The sequence below is a fragment of the Vulpes vulpes genome, chromosome 9 (assembly GCF_048418805.1).
Source record: "Vulpes vulpes isolate BD-2025 chromosome 9, VulVul3, whole genome shotgun sequence".
In the NCBI taxonomy this organism is placed as follows: Eukaryota; Metazoa; Chordata; class Mammalia; order Carnivora; family Canidae; genus Vulpes; species Vulpes vulpes.
This window is the reverse complement of record NC_132788.1, coordinates 102012212-102037662: the sequence shown is the minus strand read 5'-3', so window position 1 is coordinate 102037662 and position 25451 is coordinate 102012212. Positions and strand designations below refer to the sequence as shown.

The 25451-nt window shown below is 47.9% G+C and overlaps 1 protein-coding gene across 3 annotated transcripts in view; it reads right to left on the bottom strand.

Annotated features, from left to right (window-relative positions):
* The window catches only part of CACNA1A (calcium voltage-gated channel subunit alpha1 A), a 288336-nt gene that overhangs the window by 98229 nt on the left and 164656 nt on the right, over positions 1-25451 (bottom strand). For all 3 annotated transcript variants that reach the window (XM_072721457.1, XM_072721459.1, XM_072721458.1), the window contains 4 exons: positions 23060-23151; positions 20439-20591; positions 15865-16058; positions 663-766 (listed from right to left, as the gene is read on the bottom strand). In XM_072721457.1, the coding sequence (XP_072577558.1) occupies positions 663-766; positions 15865-16058; positions 20439-20591; positions 23060-23151 (543 nt within the window). The remainder of the gene's footprint in view (positions 1-662; positions 767-15864; positions 16059-20438; positions 20592-23059; positions 23152-25451) is intronic.

Below are 25451 nucleotides of genomic sequence, written 5' to 3'. Positions count from 1 at the left end.
GCATGAGGTAGCCATCTTAAAACCACGAGGCATCCACTGAAAGCCTCTGCCTGGTAAGGTCATCAGAGTAGAAAGCTAGAAGGCTCCCTGATGGCACCGTGGAGTCACTATTCCAGTCCCCAGACTTTTTGTGACAAGAAAAATAAAACCTATTTATGATTAAGCCCTTCATACCCACACTCAATCTTGGGGGTAAGGGATAATGTGTGCCACAAAAATGCATGTTTGATTGTATACTGAAATATACAGTATATTTAGAAAATAGGGGAAGGGGGAACCCAATCTTTTAGTTTTTTTAAAAAATGTAAATTATAGAAAGTAAAGCTCTATAGAAGGTTCTTGTGTGGTAGGCTGTGGGTTGGGAAAGACTTGAATGAGAGGCTTGCATTGGAAAGAAGCTCCTCTTTCCCGGGGTGGAGGTTCCTCAATGCCAGGGGTGCACTGTTGTTATGAGTTGAGGTCCACCATGAGTCCTTGCACTGGGTGCTCTCAACAGCGCACAACTTCTGCACCTGTAACTGATTTGCTAATAACTTTCTGGCTAACCCGAGACAAAGGAAGGCCTATTCGCTGCCTGGAGAATAAAAACAAAGGTTTGATGGCCTCTTTATGGTCAGAAGATGGTGAAGGGGAGTGGGATGGGGAGGGTAGCAGAGACTTACCCTGACAGCACACCCAGCACGAGGTTCAGCATAAAAAAGGAGCCAATGATGATGAGGGGGATGAAATACAACCAGTTCCAAGTGTTCCCTGAGGCATCGTTGCTCTGTGGGAGGTGAGGAGGGAAAGCAGGTGAGTGTTTATGGGATTTAGGGATGATCTGACAGGTGGGAGAAGGGGGAGCTCTGCCCTCAAGCGTCCTTGTCCCATAGAGTCCTAGAGCTCTGGAAGCGCAGACAGGGAAATGAAACACAGCATCAATTAGTGGGGGAAACCTCAGAGGTACCATTAGAAGGACAGATATAGCCCTTACAGGACCCAGGAACCAGGATGAAACTCAAGAGAATATTCCAGACCAAACTCCAGGTAAAAAGAAGGGGGAAAAAAGCCTATTCAAAATGTAGAAATGATCCCCTGGTTCCTTCCTTCTCCCCAACATAGTCATACTCCTCCCTTAGAGGAGGTACATGAAGGTAGGGTCTGACTGTCAGGTTAAATCACCAAGGCAGATGGCAGGGGTGTGACCCTTTTCCTCAGATGTCTCCCTCCTCTGTACTCTGCAGCCTCAAGATGAACCAAAAAAAAAAAAAAAAAAAAGATATCCAGAAATGTCCGGCTCAGTTTTCAAGGGGCAGGGGAGATGTCCACAAGTCAAATATTCCCCTCTGGGAGAGCAGAACTCTGTGCCAGGAAAGAAGTAAGAAGAGGGGATGAAAATCAAGAATAAAGAGAGAAAGAAAGAGAGAAATATAAAAATGAGTGCTTATGGAGTACTTACTCGTGCCAGATGTTCTACATACATTAGCTATGTTACCTTACTCATTTAATCCTCTTGATGACCCTATTTTATCCCTTTATGCCCATTTTACAACTGGAGAAACTGAAGCCCAGAAAGACAAGTGTCAGTCCAAGGTCACAGTGCCAGTTGGTGGCAAATATGGGATTGGAACCAGGGAGTGGGGGCCCAGAGCCCATGGACTTCACCTCTGCATTGGGGGAAGCCCTGGAGTCAGCAGCTGGAGCAGAGGGAGCCTTATGGTGGCTCATCAGCTCTGGGGCATCTGCAGAACGTGAGTCCCCTCAACCCAGTGTGGCTTTAAAAGCTCACCTTTAGAAGCACATATGATGCTGATAGACTGATACTACCACGTGTTGGGGGGTCTGTGGAGGAGCTAGAACACCTACATGCTGCCTGTGGGGGAGTAACACAGTGTATGAGTGTTCTGCACCTGGTATAACAAAGAATCACAACATGGGGCCTTAGAACAACACAAATTTAATGTTTCCATAGTTCTTGGAGGCCATGATCAGAGGTTCATGATCAGAGTGTCCACAGTTGGTTCCTTCTGGAGCCTCTGAGACAGAAATCTGTCCCATGCCTCTCCACTGGTGTCTGGGGGTTCATTGACAATCTTTGGAGGTTCCTTGGCTTGTAGAGGCATCAGCCTGGTCTCCACTTTCATCTTCTCATGACATTCTGCTGTGTGCACGTCTGTTTCTCTGTCCAAATTCCTTCCCCCCTTTTAAGGATGTCAGTCATATTGGGTTAGGGCCCACTGTGACGACCTCACCTTCCACAATGATCCCATTTCCGATTAAGGTCACATTTTTCAGGTACTGGGCGTTAGGACTTATGTGTATGATTTGGGGATGGGAGGACACAATTCAATCCTTAACACATGGTACAACCCCTTGGAAGAGGGTTTGGGAACTTCTACTAAAATTAGTCATATACCTGTACTACCACCCAGAAAAATTCCACTCCTGAGTCCTGGAGAGTTGTCCCACAGAAACAGGAACCTGTGTATGCACAAGATGGTTCACAGTGGTGCATACACTGTAATAGCCCTAAATTGGAAATGACTGAATCCTCAACATTGAGAGAGGATAAATCAATGGAATACCATGTAATGAATGACTGCCACTTGTCATGCAAAACCTCACAGAGTTAGTGTCAAGCAAAGGGAACCAGACAGAAAAGAAGATATACATGAGATTCCATTTGTACAAAATGCAAACGCAGGCAAACTAGTCAATCATGATTGAAGTCCTGATGGGGTACCCTTTGGGGAAGGGGCACATGGGGGCTTCCAGGGCTGAGAAGGTTCTGTTTCCTGATCTGGGTGCTGGTCACACGAGTGTGTCCAGTTTGTGAAAATCCATCAAGCTCCTTTACTTCAATTTTTAAACATTTTTTTGGGGGGGGCGGTCAACTTTACCTGAAGACAGAAGGCAAGTGACTCCTGGTACAACATGCATGACTCTTGAGGACTCTATGCTGAGTGAAATAAGCCAGTCATAAAAAGACAAATACTGGGAGTACCTGGGTGGCTCAGTTGGTGACGCATCTGTCTTTGGCTCAGGTCAATCCCCTCAGGGTCCTGGGATTGAGCCCTGTGTCAGGCTCCCTGCTCAGTGGGGAGCCTGCTCTCCCTCTTCCTCTGCTCCTCTCCCTCTGCCTGCCATCACCCCACTTGTGCTCTCTTGTGCATTCTCTCTTTCAAAAAAGACATAAGTTCTTAAAAAAAAAAAAGACAAATGCTTTATGACCCTACTTCTGTGAGGTCCCTACAGGAGTCAGTCACAAAGACAAGAAGTAGATGGTGGGCACAGGGGCTAGGAGAGGAGTAGGGGGTCAGTGTTCAGTGGGGACAGAGTCTCAGCATGTAAGACCTAATAAGTTCTGGAGATGGGTGGTGAAGATGGCTGCACAGCAATGAGAATGTACTTAATGCCACAGAACTGGACACTTAAAAATGGTCAAGATGGTAAAGTTTATGTTGTGTAAATTTTCCACAATTAAAAAAAAAAGGAAAACAAAGCAAATGAGCAAAGTCAACTTTCATCTTGGACACAGACAGGTTCTGGGGACAATTAACATGTCAGGGCTCCTAGCTCATGTTCTTCCAACAAACACCCAAGGTTCTGATGCTCTGCTTCTAGAAGGTTCTGGAAGAAAGAATGGAATCAGCAGAACAGGGCTGGACAGAAGGCAGGACTGGCTTTGTGCTTTTCTTTTCCAGTGCTGCAGCAGCTGAGGATTCTCATGCCTATTTCTTAGGCTAAATATAGTCCAGGGAGAGAAAGCCTGCACCAGCCAACACAAGAAAAAGTCTAGGCCATCTCAGGAAACAGGTTTGGGATGGGGACAGAGCAGTGGGTGCAGGGAGAGAGGCAGGATGGAACAGGGAGAAACAGTAGAGGCCCTTCCATCTCAGACTCTGCCCACACCCCAGCTCCCCAACAGGCTTAGGACCCTCTGGCCCATGACACGCTGCCTAGCATAATGCCAGACATGCCCAGTGCCAGGCACTCACCCTACCTGAGCTCAGTTAATCCTCTTACGTACCCCAAAAGGTGCCATATAATCCTTCCCATCCTCCTGGGAGGGTAAAGAGAGGTAAGGTTCCATGCTCAATGACTGTTCTGGGTTGCACTGTGACCCCCTCAAAAGATGTTGTGAAGTCATAACCCCAGTACCTAGGAATGTGACTTTACTTGGAAAAGGGGTCCCTGTAGTTGCCATCAAGTTAAGGTGAGGTTGTGATGGGGAGGGCCCTCATACAATATGACTGGTGTCCTTTTAAAGAGGAAAACACCAGGTGGAGACAGGGACACACAGGGGAGAGGATGGCCACATGACTACGGAGGCAGAGGGTGGAGGGTAGCCAAGGAATGCCAAGGGTGGGCAGCTACCAGCAGAAGCCAGGAAGAGGTGAGGAAGGATTCTACTCAGACTCTCAGAGGGAGTACAGCTCTGCTGACATCTTAGTCTCAGACTTCTAGCTTCTATGTGATGACAGCCATAGAAAGCAAATATAGTCCCTGAGCTACTAAATGGCAGAGGTACCCCACCCCCCAATGCCCCTGTCACTCTGCCCCTGGATAACTATGCTCCAGTCACATGGGCTCCTTTCAGCTCATCAGATGTATCAGGCACAGTCCCACCTCAGGATCTTTGACCTTGCTGCTCCCACTGCCTAGAAGGCTTTTCCCCCAGATTCCTACACGGCTCCCCCTTTATTCTCCTTCAGGTCTTTGCTCAAATGCCACCTTCCCTGGGAGGTTTTCCTTTCTTTTTTTTTTTTTTTTAAAGATTTTATTTATTTATTCATGAGATACAGAGAGAGGCAGAGACATAGGCAGAGGGAAATGTAGGCTCCCTGTAGGGAGCCTGATGTGGGACTTGATCCCAGGACCCTGGGATCAGGATCTGAGCCAAAGACAGACGCTCAACCACTGGGCCATCCAGGCATGCCTGGGAGGTCTTCCTAGATGGTCCTTCATTTCTAATCCCATTTCCTGCTCCATCTTTTCACTTAGCACTTCCCCCTCTCTACACTTTACCTATTTCTCCTGCTCACTATCCATCTCCCTAGCTGGAAGGTCGGTTCCACAGGGAGCAAGGGCACTGTGCTTTTTTGTTGTTCACTGCTATATTCCCTAGCACAATGCCAGGCATGCAAAGCAGTGCTCAATAAATGTTTGTAGAATGACTAAATGAGAGGTGGGTCCAAGTTCCCCACATGGCCCACATCCTCACTTACCTCCCCCACCTCCCTTTGTCTACTTTTCTCCCTGGGACTGAGGGAGATCTTGTTCTCCTTCCAATCTGTCCCGAATCATTCAATTCCATGTTCTGGAGCCAACTCATGGAGGAGAAGCGGGCAGAGGGGTTGGGTGTGTTTCTGATTAAGAGGTGGGCTTCCCCTGGGGTCTGCTTGGGAGCAAAATGGAAACTGTTTCCCCAGAAGAATGGCTGGAGCTGCCATGGCTATTCTGACAGCAGAGAATGTGGGGAGCTCACACCTCCCCTCCTGGGTCTGACCTCCTTTGGCTGTTCAGGTAAAGGGCGGGTGTGTGTGTGCACAAGTCCGTGTCTGGGGAAATGAAGGAGGATGGAAATTTGCTCACCTGTCATGATCAGTAATACTGAAAAGGACATGCTCGTGAAAGCCCTGTCTTTTTTCCAAAGGCTCAAAGAGTTCCAGTGCTCGGAACACTATTTCTTATTAGTGCTGTCACTAAACATTTCTGGTGATATGGTGGGATGGCCCCATCCTGGTGCCCCCATGGTTGGCTGAGGGCCACATGATCAGTGCTGGCCAGTAAGAAGCGAGTAGAGACAGCTGCACCACTTTTGGACCAGAGCACTGAACTGTCAATGTGGGACCCTCAGGGCTCTCTTGCCTCTAGGAACAGCAAGTGGCAATGTCCTAGCTGCTCTATTAGCTGGATCCCAAGTGACTATGGTGAGCACAGCCCCTTCCCCCCCACTGCCAATCTGCACTGGTTTGTAGTGTGAGCAAGAAAAGAGGTTTGTTGTTAATGTCACAGAGACTTTGGGGGATGCTTGTTACTGCAGCATCACATAGTTTTCCTGGCTGGTACACCCTGATATCTCCTTGGTTTGCTCCTTCACCTCCTTCAGGTCTTTCTCAAATGCCACTTTCTAATCCTTCTATGGATCTCATGAGGCAGGTGGGGAAAAATAATTTCTCCGGTTATGTCTGATGGAGAAACTGGTACACCAAAAGGTAAAGTTCAGGATTATAATGTGCTAGTTGTTTCTGTTCTCTGAGTCTCTGCCTGGAGCCCAGTGTCCCCTCGATCTCAGTGTGGTTGATTCCTCCTCCTCACTCAGCCTTCAGCTCCACTGTGCCCTGCTCAGAGAAGCCTTTCCAGCCCTCCCAACCCAAAGGACTAGCCCCTTCCTCCAGCACTGTCAGACAGGCATTCTCTTCCCGGCATGCTTTGTTTTCTGAATCATCTTGTCAATTTATACATTTGCTTATTTGTGGATTGTCCTTGCTCCCTAAAACGTCACCTCCCCAGTGCCCAGAACGGCACCTGGCATACAATAGGTACTTACTAAGCATTGGTGACATAGCGCATGCACATAATCCTGAGGTCCCTGGGAGTGGATTGTTTAAATAACATCAAGGACAGGGACACCTGTGTGGCTCAGTTGGTTAAGTATCTGACTCTAGACTTCAGCTCAGGTCATGATCTCAGGGTCCTGAGATGGAGCCCTACGCTGGGCTCTGTGCACCATGGGAAGTCTTCTTGAGATTCTCTCTCTCCCTTTCTCTCTGCTCCTCCTCCTCAATAAATAAATCAATCTTTAAAATAATAATAATAATAATACCAAGGACAGGAGACTATCTCAGGTCCAAATGATCAGGCTGTTTCCCTGGGAATGAAGAGGTAGGCAAGACAACCATTGTCACTTCAGTAGAGCAGTTTTGAGCCAACAAAATACCCCTTGATTCCCACAATTTCCATACCCAGTGCATGGAGGAAATAGGCTGAGGAAAGCAACATGACTTGCCAGCTTGCACAGGGTGTGGATGGCACAGCTAGGGCTAGAACTATCCTTCTGGCTTGCAACAGAGAGATTTTTCCCTGTATTTCACCTCTTTGCTGCACTTACATAGTATTTTATATTTATAATGGTTGGCCCATGAGAGCCTTAAAGGAGATACTGATTCTCCCAGCACTGTTGGTGCCTAGTTGTGGTGCCTGGCGCTTAGCAAGCGTTCAATAAATACTCATCAAACAAATTAATGGCTGAGTCCCAGTAAAATTCTTAAGTGCCTTCTGTTTTATGGTTTATTTTCCTCTAATTTTTTGAGCATGGTTCATTCAGAAAAAAAATAGAGGATGTTTAAAAAAAAAAACAACAACTCAGCTCAGGAGAACACCCAATTCCCCAGCATACTGGATAAAAATGGTGTGGGTTTGACCGTGAAAGAACCAAGGTCCCATAGTGGCTGTGAGGAAGGTCGTATGTCCCAGTTTATTCCCATTGTAGATCATAAAATGCCTGTTAATTATTTTTTGAGTCTTCTTTTCCGTACTTGCTCTCAAATTGTCCTGCTTTGGATGATAGATTATATAGCTTCCTATATGGTAAGGAAGCTTCTTATGTGGTCCTGTCACCTCCTTTTGGCCCTAAGCTCCCTTGTTTGCCCTCACTCCCCACCAGCCACATGAGCCACCTTGCTGCTCCTCACAAATGCCAGAAACGTTCCTGCCCCAGGGCCTTTGCCCTGGCTGCCTTGTCTGCCTCCGTCTCTCTTTCCTAGCACACTTGCATGGCACCCCCCTTCACCTCCTTTAGTGCTTTTTAGAAGAACTGCAATCTCTCACTTTGACAACCCACAACCCCTCTATTGCTTAACTTTTCTCCTTAAGCTCTCATTCCCCTCTTGCACAGGAGTCCTCAAAGTATAGCCCATGGCCTAGCCACTTAAGTTTGTATGTATGGTTTTATTGATACACAGCCATACCCATTCCCTTATGTATTTTCTCTGTGGTTGCTTTTGTGTTACGGCAGCAGATTGAGTAGTTGTGACAGAGACTGCATGGCCTGCCAAGCCTCAAATATTTAATATACTATCTACCCTTTACACACACACATAAATAATCTCTTAATTATGTTGATGATCACCTGCTTCCTCCACTAAAATGTCAACTCCCCCAAATAGGGATTTTTGTCTCTTCCATTCACTGCATATTCTGGGTGCCTGGAAGAGCACATGCACTTAGGAGGCGTTCAATGAATGTTTGCTGAATGAATGCATGATCCAAAGTCCCCCAGTCTTTTTTTTTTTTAAGATTTTATTTATTTATTCATGAGAGACACAGAGAGAGATAGAGAGGCAGAGACACAGGCAGAGGGAGAAGCAGGCTTCATGCAGGGAGCCTGATGTGGGACTCGATCCTGGGTGTCCAGGATCATGCCCTGGGCTGAAGGCAGGCACCAAACTGCTGAGCCACCCAGGGACCCCCCCCCCCAAGTCTTAATGCTTTGATATTGGCCAAAAGGAGCATCAGTGAATATAAAAGGGTTGAGGTCAGAGATCAGTTTCAACCACGAGTGACCATTTGTCAAGAGACACACATTTATAACCATCAACCAAGCACAGTTTTGCCACTTTGTTAATTGACATTAACTGAAGGGGACAAACACAGTGATAGAGGTGGGGAGGGAGAGGGAGAAAGAGAAGAGGATGGGAAGAGGAGGAGACAGAGACAGACATGGCATAAGGGAAATAAAGACAGAGAGGGAGAAGGGGAAGAAGGGGAGAGTCAAACAGAGGGGAGGGGGTGGCATGATTACTTCCCGGTGCTGGGTTCCGATTCTGATTTTGTCACGCTTGGCTCTAAGGCCTTCGTCTCCTCATCTGGAAGATGGGGCTAAAAATGTGTCTCGCACAAGGTTGTTTCATGGAGCGATCGACAGTGCAAGAAGACGTGTGGCACCCGCTAAACTCAGCAAATAGCAGCCAAAAATTAACTCAGGATGCCTTGGTCCCGCCAGGACTCCCCTGTTGCTCATGAAGGGTCCTGGTTAAAGACCTCAGCCTCTCCACCTACCCTCTTTGGTATCAGCCAAGAGAGGGCAGGTCCCGTCACGCACACACAGCCTCCAGGCTGCTTTGGCCCAGCACAGCCTTCCTGAGTGAGCTTCCCCATGCCGCCACCACCACCACCAGGGGAAAAATCCCAAGTTTGGGTAACTCTATCAGGTGACAGATGTTAACTAAACTCACACGGTGGCAATCACTGTGCAATATACACCCATCAAAACATCATCCTGTACAACTCAAACTTGTATCTCAATAAAACAAAACCCAAAAAGAATCTCTGAAGTCTCTAAAGGAGGTTTTTCTCTTCCCGATCGAGCTTTTCTGCCCCAGACTTTAAAGAGAATTTTAAGAAATTACTCCTTTAAAAATTAAACTGCTCTCTTGGGGCACCTGGGTGGCTTAGGTGGTTAAGCAGCTGAGTTTGGCTCAGGTCATGATCTCGGGTCCTGGGATCGAGCCCCGCGTTGGGCTCCCTGCTCAGCGAGGGGTCTGCTTCTCCCTCTGCCTTTCCCCTCTCCCAGCTCGTGTGCGCTCTCTCTCTAATAACGTAAAATCTTAAGAAAAATCAAACTGCTCTCCCTCTCTCCTCCCCTTCCCACCTCTCTCTCTCCTTCCCTTTCGCCAAATCCCTTTCCTGGGGATCAGTTCAGGGCACCTGGCCCTGCCACAACCTGGCTGCCAACTTCAGGCCACACTCTCAACCTCGGACTCTTTATTTGTAAAATGGTGAATAGGCGTCCCTATTTATAAACCAAACTCCTGACTTTATTTGAATTTCATCAGTTTCCCCAGTAATGTCCCCTTTCTGTTCCAGGCCCCCACGCTGTATCTAGTTGTCATATCTCCTTTGGCTCCTCTGGTCTGTGATAGTTTATCAGCCTTCCCTTGTTTATCATGATCTTGGCAGTCTGGGAAAGGACTGGTCAGGTATCCTGCAGAATGCCCTCCAGTCTGGGTTTGTCAGATGTTTTGCTCATGATTACACAGGGGTTATGAGGCTTGAGGAAGGAAACCAGAAGTGAGGCCCCCCGCCCATCACATCCACACAGTTACACATTCACTGGGGTGTTGACCTTGGTCACTTGCTTAGGGCAGTGTTTGCTAGGTTTCCCCTGTCAAATGATTCTATCTCCCCTTCCCTACTACTCTTTGGAAGTGAGTTGCTAATTCCAGCCCACCCTCCATGAGTGGAGAGACTCACATCCCCTTCTGGAGGGGGAGTGTCTTCCTATATCAGATGGAATTCTTCTGTAAGGAAGATTTTGTTTTTTTCTTCACTTATTTTATGTAATAATAAAACAATAAAAAATGGCCATTAATTATTGCCATGTCAATCAAACCTTTGGTGTGGACTCTGTCTGGACAGGTGATGTAGATAAGAGTACCCAGCACACCGTGAACATATTGGGAAAATGTTCATTCCCCTGCCTGCCCTCTTCATCTCCTCATGTCATAATGACCCCAAATCTCTCTTTTTTTCCTATTAAATCTATAACAAGACAAGTCTAAATATATTTTTTCTGATGATAAAAGGAAATTGTATCACTGTAGAAAAACTGATAATACAGAGAAGTATCAGGAAAATAAAGATTCCTGAACCCCACAACCAAGAGGCCGTCTTGGTATAGTGTCTTCCAGTCTTTCTTTTCCTAACTTATATTTTCAAATGTACACACTTGAGATCAGAAGGTGCTACAGGCTAAAGGGGATCCTGGCTCCTGAGTTCATATGTGGAAGCCCCAAACTCCAGTGTGATGGTATTAGGAGACAGGCCTTTGGGAGGTGATCAGGGTTGGATGGGGTCACAAGCGTGGAGTCCCCATGATGAGGTTAGTGTCCTTATGAGATGAGATGCCAGAGAGCTAGCCCTCTCTCTCCCCACCATGTGAGGAGGCAGCAAGAAGGTGGCTGTGCACAAGCCAGGTGGAGAGTCCTCACTGTGCTGGCCACCCTGGTCTCAGATTTCTAGCCTCTAGAACAGTGAGAAACAAATTTCTGTTGTTGAAGCCACCTGGTGTATGCTATTTTGTGATGGCAGCTGGAGCTAAGACATAAGGTTTACCTCACCTTGATTCTTTAAAAAAAAAAAATCAATTCCCCCCACTCATCATTATACAGTGAGCAATTCCCTGCTTCCGTAAATACTCTCCCAACAGATGCTTTTTAATGACGACGTAATATTCCCTCATACAAAGTGACCAGACGGTACCAAACCAGTTGCTTCCAGTTTTGTTCTATTTTTACAAATAATGCTGAGATGCACATCCTGATATAAACCTTTGACAGCGTTGCTGATTAGTTGAGGTTAGGCTTTTTCCAGAAGGCACTTATTTAACCAGGAAGCCAAACAGAAAAGAATTTTGGTACAAACCAAAATTGTGAAAACCTGGAAGGGGGCAGACCCTGCCATGTAGGTGGGCTGCTGCTGCTCCCTCTGCCAAGAATCCTCCCCAACAAACAGCTGCCTTGTGCTCTCCTTCTCTGCAGAAATGTCACTTCCTCTGAGGAGCCCTCCCTGATTGCCTGACTGAGACTAGCACCACCTTGCCCCTGTGCTGCTTCTGTTCTCACAGGGCATGTCACTATGTCCCATATTATGCATTTGCTTACTGTCTGTCTCCCACTGGAGGGGCAGTTTATTATTTATCATGTTTATTGTTTGTGTCCGTCTCCCCTATCAGACTGGGGATTTCTGTCTGTCTTCTTCCTGGTGGGTCCTCTCCCCTCCATCACCTGCCCACTTCCCAGCATGCACTAAGTGCTCAACAGTTAATACACGAATGGATTTCAATGATATTAAGGAACAGAAACAAGATGTTGGGATCATAAAGCACTGCCCACCCAGGCAGGTGGCATCTGGCATCTGTGCCCATGGATTCTAAGATACTTAGAGCAGGTGCATCTGGACTCTCTCCCCATTCAGTGAGGCCATGCCCACAGGCCTAGGCTCTAGCGCAAATACAGAGACAAAGATTCCAGACCTGCGGCTGCCGGATGGATTGAGGGGGTGTCCTAGGACAGGTCTGGGCAGGGCTGGCAGAGGCAGAACATAAGAGCAGGGTCCTAATGAATCTAGAAAAGCAACATCTCTGCTCTCACCAGCCGAAACTCAAAGAGGGCCACCTTAGCTCCAGCCTTTGGCAATGAGAGGCTCTAGTAGCTGTAGTATGTGTGTGTGTGTGTGTGTGTGTGTGTGTGTGTGTGTGTGTGTGTCTTAATTTGGGAAGCCCCAGATAAGGGATTCAGGTACAGTAGTTTGGGAGGTGTTATGGAATCACCTTCCTCCCCCTACAAAATATATATTGAAATTTTAACCCTCAGGACCTCAGAACGTGACCTTATTTGGAAACCAGGTCATTGCAGAGGTCATTCGTTTAGAGGAGATTATGCTGGAGTAGAGTGGGCCCTAATCCAACATGACTGGTGTCTTTAAAAGAAGACAACCATGTGAAGATGGGATATTCAAGTGGAGGGCAGAGAATGTGTAAGCCAGGGAATGCCAAGGATTGTTGGCAGCTACCAGAAACTGGAAGAGGCAAAGAGGGATCCTCCCCCAGGGTCTTCAGAGGGAGCCTGGCCCTGCCAGTACCTTGATAGGGGACTTCTGGCCTCCAGACTGTGAAATAATGAATGTCTGATGTTTTAGCCACCACTTTGAGGTACTTTATTACTTCTCTAGGCTCACATGAAACCCAGATCAGTACTGGGGTTTCTACCCACAGGATGGCGGTGGGATGTAAGCACGTGTAAAGTTCTAGAAGGCTACTCTGACTGAGTTACAGCTACCTGTGGGGTGAGGGTGGGGAATAAAGTGAGACCCTGCAGCTCGCTTCGTTAGGTGCTGCTGAAGTTTTTATGATGAAAAAATCATGTATGTTTCTGAAAGGAGTGCCCACTACGGTGGAGAATTCGGCCTACAGTTTGCTGAGGACCAGGCACTGTTCTAAACACTTCACATGTACCCACCTCACTCAGTGCTCCTGCCTTGTGAGGTGGGACCGTGCTTCTGCTCATACCATGCAAGTGGAAATGAGGCACAGAGAGGCCAAGTGACTTGCCCAAGGTTGCACAGCAAGGAAGTGGTGGAGTCAGAATGGGAACCTAGGCAGTCTCGTACCTGACTCTGTGCTCTCACCAATTACCCGGAGCTTGTTTCCCCCAAGATAGCTTAGCTCCAGGACGAATAGCCCGTCCAACAATGGTGCTTATGACTGGGGAATCTTCTGGAAATTTGTGGTCCTACTCATGCTTACTCTCCCACCACTAAGCACATCTCCAGTATCTTCCTCTGAACCTCTGGACAATTTCTCTGGACATCTGGCCTCATGATACACCCCTTTCCCATGTTTACAATTCTTTTAGCTTTTGCTCCTCAGTCCCATTCTCTGCTGGAGTTTCCTTACCTTCCTGGCTCCTGGCTCTGTTTCACTCCCAGCAGGGCTCATTTCCCCCTAGGCCTCCTCTCATATCACCCTTGCAAAGTAAACACCTAGAACCCATAAAAATCCCCTAGCAAGCTTTTGCCAATTGGGTGTAACCTTTTGTCCAAGCTGTTTGCAAGTGAGGTCCAAGAGAGAGACTGAGCATTTCTCAGATCTGTGGTCTGTTTCTAGACATGCTATGCTCAGAGAGTCTTTATACAAATTAGAACACCATGTCTTCTTCCTACAGTCCTTACACTTGTTAAAAAACTATAATAATGGTGGACATCTATGTAGTCTACAATACAAATTACACTTCTGAGATGAGGTGACTTGTGCAGTGTGTGACATGCACAACTGTCTATGGCACTTTTGCAGTCCACTTCCAGGCTGCACTCTCAATCCCACCCTAAAATGAGCCACCGATCAAAAGGATAGGTTTTTGTAAATCTTCCTTCACTTCCAAGGGGAAAACTTTCTTAAGAAACATAGACCTGGGGATTCCTGGGTGGCTCAGCGGTTTGGCACCTGCCTTTGGCCCAGGGCACGATCCTGGGGTCCTGGGATCGAGTCCCGCGTCGGTCTCCCGGCATGGAGCCTGCTTCTCCCTCCTCCCGTGTCTCTGCCTTTCTCTCTCTCTATGTCTATCACAAATAAATAAATAAAATCTTAAAAAAAAAAAAAAAAAGAAACATAGACCTTCTTCCAGGAGGAGAGTTCAGCAACTGTGTAGTATGCAGAAAGAAGCCTGGTATTGCTTCCCCAGCAAGCCATGCCCTGGCTCATATGGGAAGAACCTTAACTGGCAATTTTAGCACTTAGGCAGGCAGAGAGGATACCTCCATGAGTCAACAGAGGCATGTGTGTGGAGTAGCCCCAGGGGATGCTCCATGAGGTCGCTACACCTGTGGCATCCTGTATTTGATCCTGAATCCTTGACTCCACCCATCTCTAGCTGCCAAGAGGCAAATGGCTTGGGGGCCTTTCACCTGCACAGGCTGGTGAGGAAGGTGTGCTGTGTTTAGGGCAGAGAAGGCTCTAAAACCTGCACATCTAAATATCTATCAAAATTATAAATACCCTTTAGCCATTGACCCAGGGAGCCCACTTCTGGGGAATGGACACTACCAACTCCAGCTCTATCTGCACAAGGATGAAAAGACATAAATGCCGCACTGCTCATGGCAGCTCTGAGTTCAAGGTCAGAGGATGGGGAACCATCCAAGCATTTGTCTCTGGGGAACTGATTAAATAAACCATGGCCCTCCAAATAATGGAGTGTTATGCAGCTGTACAAAAGAACGAAGACATACTCCATGTCCTGCCATGGAAAGATCTCCAGGATATGTTGTTACGTGACCAAAAAACCCCCACAAAATAGAACAGCATGTATAGAATGCCAGCCTTTGGGGTAAGAAAAAGGGAGGAGGATATAGATATGATTACATTTATATTTGCATAAATACTGAAATCATACACACCAAGGAGCTAAAGGGGTTGCATGTGGTGGGGGGATGGGAAACAGGATGCAAGTGGGGCAGGTGGACCAGTCTCTAATGTTTTCAAGATCTCAGACAAGAGTACTGACAGAGGCCCACATACTCTGTGTAAATATTTTAAAACTACTAAATAAAATATGGTGTATGCTTCTCCTTTGTAAACATACCTTCATAAGCACTCGGAAGGTCAGGGTGGAATTTAGAACCTAGATGTCTGCACCAGATCACGATGTGAGCAAAGCCAGCCCTGCCCCCTGGCCACGCATGATGGCCTGTCTTCTCCCCAACTCACGGCTATGTCTGGCCCCGGGGTGGGGGTGGGCTTCATGCACAGACGCATGGGCACTTCTGCTCACATGTCTAAGCTCCAGCCACATTTGTGCCAACAGACGCTCCTAGGACATGTGGTGGCACAGTTGGAGAACAGACCCACGGAAGAATCTCATGCAAGTCCACAGAATCTCGGCTTGGGCAGAAAATTCCAGAATCCTGGATAATCCAAGAGGGTGGTCCAGAAAGTGGGGTAAGTGGTGCCCGCTTCTGGTAGATGCCTCCCCTAAGCCCCATGGACTCCTCACCCTGCAGGGAAGGGCAGGGATGGCAGAGGGCCAACATTAGTCCCAGCACAGGGCCCTTCTTTTATCCATGTGGGCTTTTGAATCACATGGGCCTTTTACATATTAAAAAAATCTAAAATTATATTGAAACACTTGCACAGTGAAACGTATTTGGCATCTGTGTGCCCTCTGGATTTCCATGTCCCGAGGGGCCTCCTCTACTTAAAGTTCTGAAGACTCGCAGCTCTGTGCCCTGCCCCGCTGGCCCCACCGGCTCAGAGTCCCTCCAATGCAGCCTCAGGAATTGGCCGGTCCAGCGGGGGCTACCTCCCCCCGAGTTTGCATCACTTACATTGTAGAGGAGGTCAGTCCACCCTTCCATGGTGATGCATTGGAAAACTGTCAGCACTGCAAATAGGATGTTGTCGAACTGAGTAATCCCATTGTTGGGCCCTTCCCAGTAGGGCTGACATTTGGTCCCATTGGGGCAGGTGCGGGCGGGTTCCTCTGTCCCACACGGAGCCGGAGACTCACCCTGAATGTCATCTGTGAAAGGGAAGGGGGACAAAAGTCAGGGGAAGGGGCTAGGAAAACCAACTCTGAGAAATAGGGGCTGTCAGGGTTCAATACTGTTGGGGGAAAAATGACTATTGAACTGAATCATCACGCTTTTGTTTTTGTTTTTTTTTTAAAAGTCTGGCTTTGTTGATCTATTCATTGTTTTCTGTTTCATTAATTTCTTCTCTAAGCTCTATTACTTTTCCTATACATTTCCTAAACTTCTAAGATGGATTCACGTTCTTTTAAGGCTACAAATGGCCCTTTGCGTGCAGCTTTAGCTATTATCTCACAAAATTTGCCATGCGTTATCATGATCACTCAAGTAAAATATTCGGTAATTTCCATTATCATTTCTTCTTTGACCCATGGATAACCAAGATGTGTTTCTTTTTTGTTTTTTTAAACAAACTTTACAGATATTTACAAAACAGAATAGTATAGAGGCACCTGGGTGGCCCAGTCGGTTGAGTGTCCACCTCTTGATTTCAGCTCGGGTCATGATCTCATGGTTGTGGGATCAAGTCCCATGTAGGCTCTGTGCTCAGCAGGGAGTCTGCCTTTCCCTCTCCCTCTGCTCCTCCCTTTGCATGTTCACACGTGCTCGCTCTCTCTCTCTCTCAAATAAATAAATAAAATCTTAAAAAAATAGAATAATATAACAAATTCCCATGCACCTATCACCAATTTCAACACTTATCAACTCAGGGCTAATCTTGTTTCATCTGTACCCCCTCCCCACATTTGCTTTGCAGTAGAATATTTTTAAAGCAAATCTCAGATACCCTATCGTTTCATCCGTACATTAAGAAGCATGCTTCTTAATTTCCTAACACTTTCAGAGTTATCTGTTTGTTACCAATTTCCAGCTTAATTACACTGTTGGTCAGAGGATATGTCTTGTATAATTTAGTCTTTTAAGATCTGTTGAGATGTGCTTTATGTTCCCTACTACAGATGGTTTGGGTGAATATGCCATGCAATTTTGAGGTGATTGGGTGCAGTGTTCTCTAGACTTCCATTAGGACAAATATGTGAATCGTGTGGTGCTGTTCTTCTGTAGGCTGATTTTTCTTTTTTTTTTTTTTTTCTTTACTTCTCTCCTCTCATCTGTTTTTTTTCTCTCTCTGTCTCTTTCTTTTTTCTCTCTTTCCTCCTCTTTTCTTTTTTTTGAGATGTACTGGGCTCTGAGAGCTGTTCTGGGGGCGAGGGAGGCCAGTACACACAGTACTTACCCTTAGGCACAGGAGCTAAGTTTTCTCCCCAAACAGCAAGAGGCAGATTGTAAAAATGCCACAAGGAAAGAGACACATGCCAACAGATGCCCCTTTCGCTGGCAACCAAAGACGGCTTCCTGGAAACGTTGGGCTGGGCGCCAAAGGTGGGGTCTGAATTCCAAAGTGTTGATGGGGTGACCCCGGGAACACATGGAATCAGGGGAGCGCAGAATGACCCCGGGGTGTCCCCACTGGACCAGAGCAGTGGATATGAGAGGACCCTATTCAGTGAGTCACACTTTTGAAGGCTTTCAGAGAATGACGCTGTCAGCCAAGAAAACAAACAGCCAAGTGTGTAATAAACTCAAGCTCTCCACAAAATAAAAATATATCTCAATGGATGTGTTATGGACACAAATTCCCAACCCCCACTCGGCACGCAGCAGAGAGAAATAAACCAGCACGGAAGGCGTGAATCTCATCGGCCTTTGAAGCTTCGGTTAAATAGAAACTCTAGGTCATGCAATGTGACACCCGCCACTCTCAGAAGTGACACCTACTGCTCAAGAAGCAATGACCACTAGTTTGAGTGGCTGGAAATGCCTTCGTCATTCACGCTGGACTTGGTACAGGGGGACTATTATTTAACAAATACAGGCTGGAAAGCAAAATCTTTTAAACATAAGGCTCGGAGCAGGGGGAAGAAAATGCATGCGCTCCTATAATAAATGAGAACCACCGTTTGTTGGGAAGGTCACCTCTGTCCAGAACCTTCTCCATCTCTACCTCACGACCAAGTCTGGCTCAGTTCCCCCCACCCCACCCCGTGGCCCCCTGTGTCAGCCAGTGAGCACTGGTCCTTCCTTTTCTTCAGGGCCACAAGAGCACCTCAATGTTCGTATTTCGTGGGGGAGATAAGAGCAACGAGCTAGTTGCAGACAAGGAGTCTTGTCTCCTCAAACTCTTTTGGAGACTCTTGGAAAGCAGAAAGCCTTCCACTTTAACTTCACATTTCTCTGCGTGTTTAGCACACTTCTGGGCACGCAGGAACCAGGGTTCTGGGCGATAAAGGAACACAGCTGAAAACCTGTCTCTCCTTAGCACTCCTGCCCAGTGGTTCTTCTGATTTTTAAGCCCCACTCAACCCTCCGCCCCCCCCATCACGAAACACTCAGAGGGCTGCTTCTAGAAAAGCAACCGTCCAGAGAGTCTGAGGAATTTGGTTATAAATATATTTTAAAATTAACCTGCTGCCTGGGTGTCTGTATATATCTGTCTCTTACTCACACGCCTTATATTTTTAATCGCAAGCTTTTCAGTCATCCTCCTAAAATGAGGCTTCCTACCCCCCCCCCAGCTGCTCCCCCTACATCTGCCCCCTCACAACCCCACTGAGACCTAAGCCAGTTGTGTGTCTGCTTGGCTAGAAAGACCAAAAAAAAAAAAAAAAAAAAAACCACACACGCACACACACACACACACCAAACCACCTCAACAAAACCCCCAAACCTAGGTTCTAGGAGTCCTGGTTTCTCTGCTCTTGGCTGACTTTTCCAAGGGGCCCTGCCCTGTATCTCTCCCTCCTGCGTTTCCGCCCGGGTGACGAGGCCAGGCGCAGAAATAGCTCTGCCTCAATTAACACCTTCTTCATCGGGGAGAGAAATAATTAGGACATCCCATATTGAGCAAACTTCACAAGCCCAGGAGAGAAGGAGTCAGGAGGAGCAGGAGAAGAAGAGGAAGAAAAAGGACATCTTGAATAAACGTTCCCTACTGGGTTTTCCTTCCGTCTGGGGCAGTCTGGGGCCAGGGATCCACTACTTGGGGGGTCACCAGGAGGACATGGTGGGTGGGAAGCCACCCCCAGACAGAATCTTCTTCCCGGTGACACAGGCATGAAACCCCTTTCATTTTCTCACATGGCTTCCCCTTCAGCTTCACCATCCACCCTGTCCCTCCCCTGAATTCATGTTTCCCTTGTCCCTCTGATGAACACTACCAGCCGGCCTGGCTATACCCAGATGGCAGGTGGTCCCAATACTGACACACAGGCTTCTCTCTTTACCCGATTCCATCTGATTCTTGGGCTTCAGAGAGCAAAAGAGCTTGGAGAGCAGGAGATTTAACTGAAAACATATCTGGAAGCTACCCATCCCCGAGTGTGTGGATAGGGGGGATACCACCCTGCTATGCTTCCGATTCAGAGCTGAGTCCCATGAGTGAGACTTCTGCCTTCCTGGCTTTTCTCTGCCTGTCCCCCGACCCATTTCTTGACCCTCACCACCGAAGGGTTGCCCCTGGCACCATGTGTGGAGAGAGGGACCAGGACCTTATGCTAGGTACTATTGGTGTCATGCCTCTTAGCTGGGGTGTCTTCAAGGCACATTCTGGGTGACGCCAGGAGGACCACCCTCTCTCTATTCCTTTTCTCCAGGTAATGGGGATTGCCTCCCACAACGCAATCAGATTTCTTCCTTCCTGATCCGGCTGCCCTTTTTCTTCCTGCTTGAGAACACAGCATGGGCTGCAGTTCCTGCGAGGTTATGAGGTAGAAGCTACTGGCACCCTGTTCATATCTTGCTGTTTACCTGGTCTCTACATACTCCCACCTGAAAACACCTTTCATGCCTGCTCTAGCCCAGCATGCAGGTCAGCTAGCTGTGCCAGGACATTAATACCCACCCAGGCACAGTCCATGTCACTGTCAGACAGAAGTTGGTGGATAACATCCAGGGTCCCTTACCCCCTGCCTGGGATGGCTCTGAGGCATGTGTCCTATGCTATCTTCCTAGGGTACCCAATGGGACTGAGTCTCAGCTGCCCACAATGGTAGCCTGCTTGATAACACCACACCTTTTTACTAGATGTCTTCTTTCCCTGTCTCATGTCCTCACTCCCCCAATGGCACTTCCTGGGATCACTTCTCAAATAAACCACTTACCCCTAGGACAGCTTCTGGGGGGCCCCAACACAAGGCCCTAGAACAACAAAGACCTCCAGGGCTACCTCATCCTGCCTTTGCCTGCAACACTTTGGAAGGAAGTTCTCCCAGCTGCCAGGAAAAAGAAGCAAAGCCCTGCAGATCCCTTCTAGGAGCTTGTCCCCAAGGGAAGAAGGTTGGGAAAAAACACATCATGCTGCTTGGACCTACCTGTCCCCTCTTCAAAGCAGGTGGTATGAAATTTTCCCATATAAAATTCTAACCCTATGATTGCAAAAATAAGGATTGCAAAAAATAGGAGGAGGCCGATCTGCAGCAGGGGGATCATTGCCTTCATGATCGACTTCAGGACGACTTGTAAACCTGAGAAGACACAAGAGAGCCCCATGGCTCTGTGAGCAAGCACCCCAAACCCTGGGAACCGAGAGCACACACAAGGCTGGAGATGCAGCAATGACAAGGGACCACACAGGATGGTCATCATAAAATGGGAATGAGCCCTCCTAATATGTTATGGTACGTTTTATTTTAAAATATTTTAAAAGTATTTGGCATACTCTGTCATTTGATGACCTAAGAAAGGAGTAGAAATCGATTGCTTTATGAACCATATTCCTGGGTGTTGGGAAGCTTTTACCCAGAGCAGAGTGCCTTTTCCTAATTTTTCCCACCAAGAGGGGGCATCTTTTCCTAATTCATGCAAAGGCACCAGCCACGTTAGCCGCACCTCTGCACAGAAAAGCAATGTCCCAGTTCCAGTCTCAAGAAACCAGACATCATTTCATTGGCTTCTAGCACAACCCCATGAAGTGGGCACACGTGTAAAATTATCCCCATTTTGCAGAGGTGGGAAGCAAGTCCGAGAAACGTGATTCATCCATGGGGGTTAGAAATCACAGAGGCAGGACTTAAACCCAGGTCTGAGTCATGTCAAATTGGATGTTTGTAGTCACGGTGCTATCAGGAAAGTCTATAGTTAAAATTAGGGTTCAAACAAAAAGCCTGAGGCCTTGCTTCTTGATTAGAAGAACTTTGCACGGCTCATGATTAGCACCTCCTGATGGGTGGAAGCTACAGGGATCTACAATGTAAGGGTGATGCTAATAGAGGTGGTGAGGTGGAGCGGTTGAGGCTCTGGACACTGGACGTGGTTAGTGCCCAAGCCAAATATCCTCTGTCACTGGTGTGCCCACTTTCCAGCTCCTGTGGGTGTTGGCTGCTAATGGCTTGCAGCTGCCCCTTCTCTTTGTATAACTGCCCTTGGTTATGGAGAGCTGCCTTAACCTGAGCAACCACTCTCTTCCAACCTCTCTGTCCCCTGCCCCCAATAAGTGACCAGAGATGGATGGATGAAAGGCCGGCAGTCTCTGCCTCAGGTCGGAGGATAACTCTGGTGCTACTCATACTCCAGAGCTCCCCACGGGATCAGGCCAAGACTGCATCCTTGCTTGACATCTTCCCTCTCCCATCTTGCTGGCCTCATTCCCTCTCTCCTGATAGCACTCCCCAGATAAAGCAGGGCCATCCGAGCACCTAGCTAAGTCTGCATTGAAGGGACCCAACCTAGTCATCTACTTTCTAGCAATGTGACCTCCAGCAAGTCAGGTCACCACTCTAAATCTTGGTTTCTTCATCTGTAAGTGGGGACTGGAATAGCACCTCCCTCTCAGGATTAAATGAGAGAGCACATATCTGGCAAAGTAGAATCAGAGGTAGAAATTCTTATTAGTACTAGCTTGGGGGTGACTCTTAATATAATGCAATGCAGGCAACTCCTGGGTTCCTACATACACCTAAACAGAAGTGCCTTCTTTCTACAAAAAGACCCTGCTGGTGGTCGTCTGGGAGATCTTATTCTTTAGATCCGGATGGCAATGAACCTGACAGATGAAGCCAATGAGATGTAAAATGGAACTAAAAATAGAACCTACCTCATAGGCTTGTTGGGAGAACAAATGAGTTTTTAAAATTGCAAATACTTAGAACAGTGCCTGGCACATAGCAAGCGCTTTTTAAATTATTAGTAGTAGTGGGACAGAAACTGAGGCAGTGGGACAGAAAAAGGTCAGTACTGTTTGGTTTTGATTTTTGGCAGCTGAACCTACATCTGACCCTGAATATGGCAGCCATGCTCATAGGGTGGAGCAGAAGCACCCTTGGAGGAGGAGAAAGCAAGCAGATGGGACAAGGTTGGGCTCTGGAGCTCATCACTGTCAAGCTGCCAAAGCCCAGGTGCAAAATTTAACCTGTCTGAGCCTCAGCCTTTCAATCTGTAAAATGGGTTCATCAGGCGATTGTGAAGACAAACTAATAAGACAATTCACTTGAAGTTCTCTCTATAGTGTCCAATATGCAGCAGGCACTCAATAGATGGTCACAGTCACTGACACCAGTGTTACTGGCCAGGCTCAGGGTCACAATCACTAACCCTAGTCCTGCGTTTCTCAGCCACATGACTCTGCTCAAACTATTCAGCTGCTGTGAGCCTCAGTTTCCACAACTGCAAAATGGAGATATTAAAACTCTCTTCCAACTTCACAAAGTTGTGAGTACTGGCTGAGATAGTATGAGCATGGCTCCTGATAGACAGCAGGTGCTCACTAAATGGGTGCTATGGTTATAGGTGAGGCTCCTGGCTTGCTTTCAGAAGCTCACCAAGACCTGCGGCCAGGTTCCTGGGCATCCCTTGGGAGCTTTCCCCCTAAGAGAAGGCTGCGCTATCACAAGCTGGGAGCACCCAGGGGCCACTTCTGAGATGCTCTGCAGAGGGGAAACTGAGGACTCCCGGGACCCCTAAGCAGACCCCTTGCCAGGGTCAGAAACTCACGCACTTGGGATTCCAGACACCAGCTTGAGCGGCCTCAGCACTCGAACTGCCCTCAGCGTCCGTAGGTCAAACTCCGTCCCAACTGTCGCCAAGATGCTGGAAGAAAGAAGCCAGAGTGGAAAACAGAGGGTGGGTTTCAGGGTCAGATGGGAGTGGGATGTCATTTATTGGCTAGGTGACCACAGGCATGTGACCTTACATTGCTGGCCTCAGTTTCATCCCCTGTATTAACCGTCCCTGCCTTATAGGATAAAAGGTGATTTACAAAGACCCCCAACTAGGTGTATGGTTGATGGTAGTCAATAGATGCTGGACTGAGGAATGGAAGCTTCCTGTCACATATGGTAGGGGTGATGTCCAATATATTTCACAATGCACAATTGGAATGAATTGTGGGGTGGCCCAGGAGCCCAGGGGAGGGGCTAGGAGAGTGGCAGGACCTTTGGGGCTTGGTGCTCTTTACCAACTGGCAGGAAAGTGGTTCAGTATTAGGAGGCCAATCCACATGGGGTTTGAATCCTGGCTCTGCCATTTCCCAGCTGGGTGACCTTGGACAAGCCAGTACTCCTCTCTGTGTCTCAGTTTCCCCTTTTGTGGAAGAGGGATAAAAACAGTACTGACAACGCCTCAAAGGGGTGTGGGGATTAAACAATTGATACATGTGCTGTGGTCAGCATGGTGCCCAGCACATAGGAAGTATGCTAAGCTACTTGGAAATAAATGAAAAGGAAAAAAAAACCCCACAGAAAACCAAACCAAACAATGAACGTGGCTCTGCTGGTGTGGACTAGCTTGGTGCAGCTGAGGAAGCGTGAGAAGGCCAGTATGGCTGGAGCTAAGCCAGCTAGAGTGACAGTGGGAGGAGGTGAGGGCAGGGTGGTGATGGGCAGATCGTGCAGGGCCCTGTGGGTTGTGGTTTGGTTCCCTCTTCAAGTGACGTGGGAGCCACAGAAGGTTCTGAGCACTGGAGGGATGGGACATGATCTGTATTACAAGAAAGCCTCCTGTGAGGCAAGGCCAGAAATTGGTGGGGGGGATGGGGCCACTGCATTTCAGGTGAGCTGTGGCGGGTCTGGCCCAGGTAGGGCTGGACCCAGCGGTAGTGCTGAGACGAATCTGACTCCGCCCTCAGATGATCTCACAAGTGGGTGAGGTTCAAGTATAGTCTCCATGGCCCCAGGCTACAGGACAATGAGGAGGACCTGAATACAGATAGGAGGGCTGGGGTCAGCATTGCCATGGAGCCCAAGTACAAGGAGGCAGCATGGCACAAAATCTCAGATCTGGAGTTAAACCTTGGTCCTGCGTTTTCTCATTGTGTGGCCTTTGTCCTAACCTGTTAAAGCCCCAGAAATGCAGATAATCTGGTCCCCCTCTGGCCCAGTGCAATCCTAACAGGCACCTATTTACTATGTTCCATCCCCCATCCTGGAAGGATGAGAAGGAATTAGGAGGGGATAGGATGGGGCAGGGAAGTCTTCTGTGTCCAAGAAAACCCTATGGAGGCAGAGACTTTGTTCAGGATATTGGTGGGGAGAAATGGGTGGGCTGGTGTTGGAGGCTGTGAACTGGACGCTGAGGAGGTGGGTCTTATCGTGTGGACAGTGGGAGTCATGTAAGGTTTCAGAGCAGGGGAGGGATGTGATTAGGGTTGGCGTGGTGAAGACAAGGCTGACAGCTGACAGGACAGATGGGCAGTGATGGAGGCAGAGTGAGGAGGGAGCGGTGAGAGCAGGCCAGCGTAATGAGGGCTGGAACTAGGACAAAGGCAGTGGGAGTACAAAGGAGGCCCCAATTTAAATATAGCTGCCATTGATTGCTGGGCATCAGGGAGCTTGCCTGGGCTCATCAAATCCTCCCTGTATCCCAGCAGTCGGCAGGATGAGTCCCATTTTCCCGAGGAAACTAGAGCCCAGAGAAGTTACAAATGCATGGAGGTCCACACCACTGAGTAAGAACTCAAAGCCAGGACCCCAAGACTCCAAAACTCCAGTTCTCTACCTCACATGATACATTGGATGGGGTGGGGGCCGTGGTGGGAAAGACAGGAAAGAGGAATGGCTTCCCGGTTCTGAATGAGCCACTAAGCAACGGTTGTTCATTTATGCAATGAGGGTTTATTGAGCACCTACTATAGGTGCCTGAGGACACTGCCATGAACAAAGAGACAATGGGAAAACATATGATCTGTCAGATGGTGGGAAGCACTATAGAGAACAATATGGTAGCCACCAGAGCTTCCCATGGAAAGATTGAGCATGGTGGGATGGGAACAAGGGAATCAAAGATGTCTGCAGGGTTTCGGCCTGAGCTACCTGAAGGCTGGAGTCTCGGTAAATTGAGATGGGAAAGGAGTAGGTTTGGAGGAGGAAGATCCAGGAGGAAGATGAAGCCTG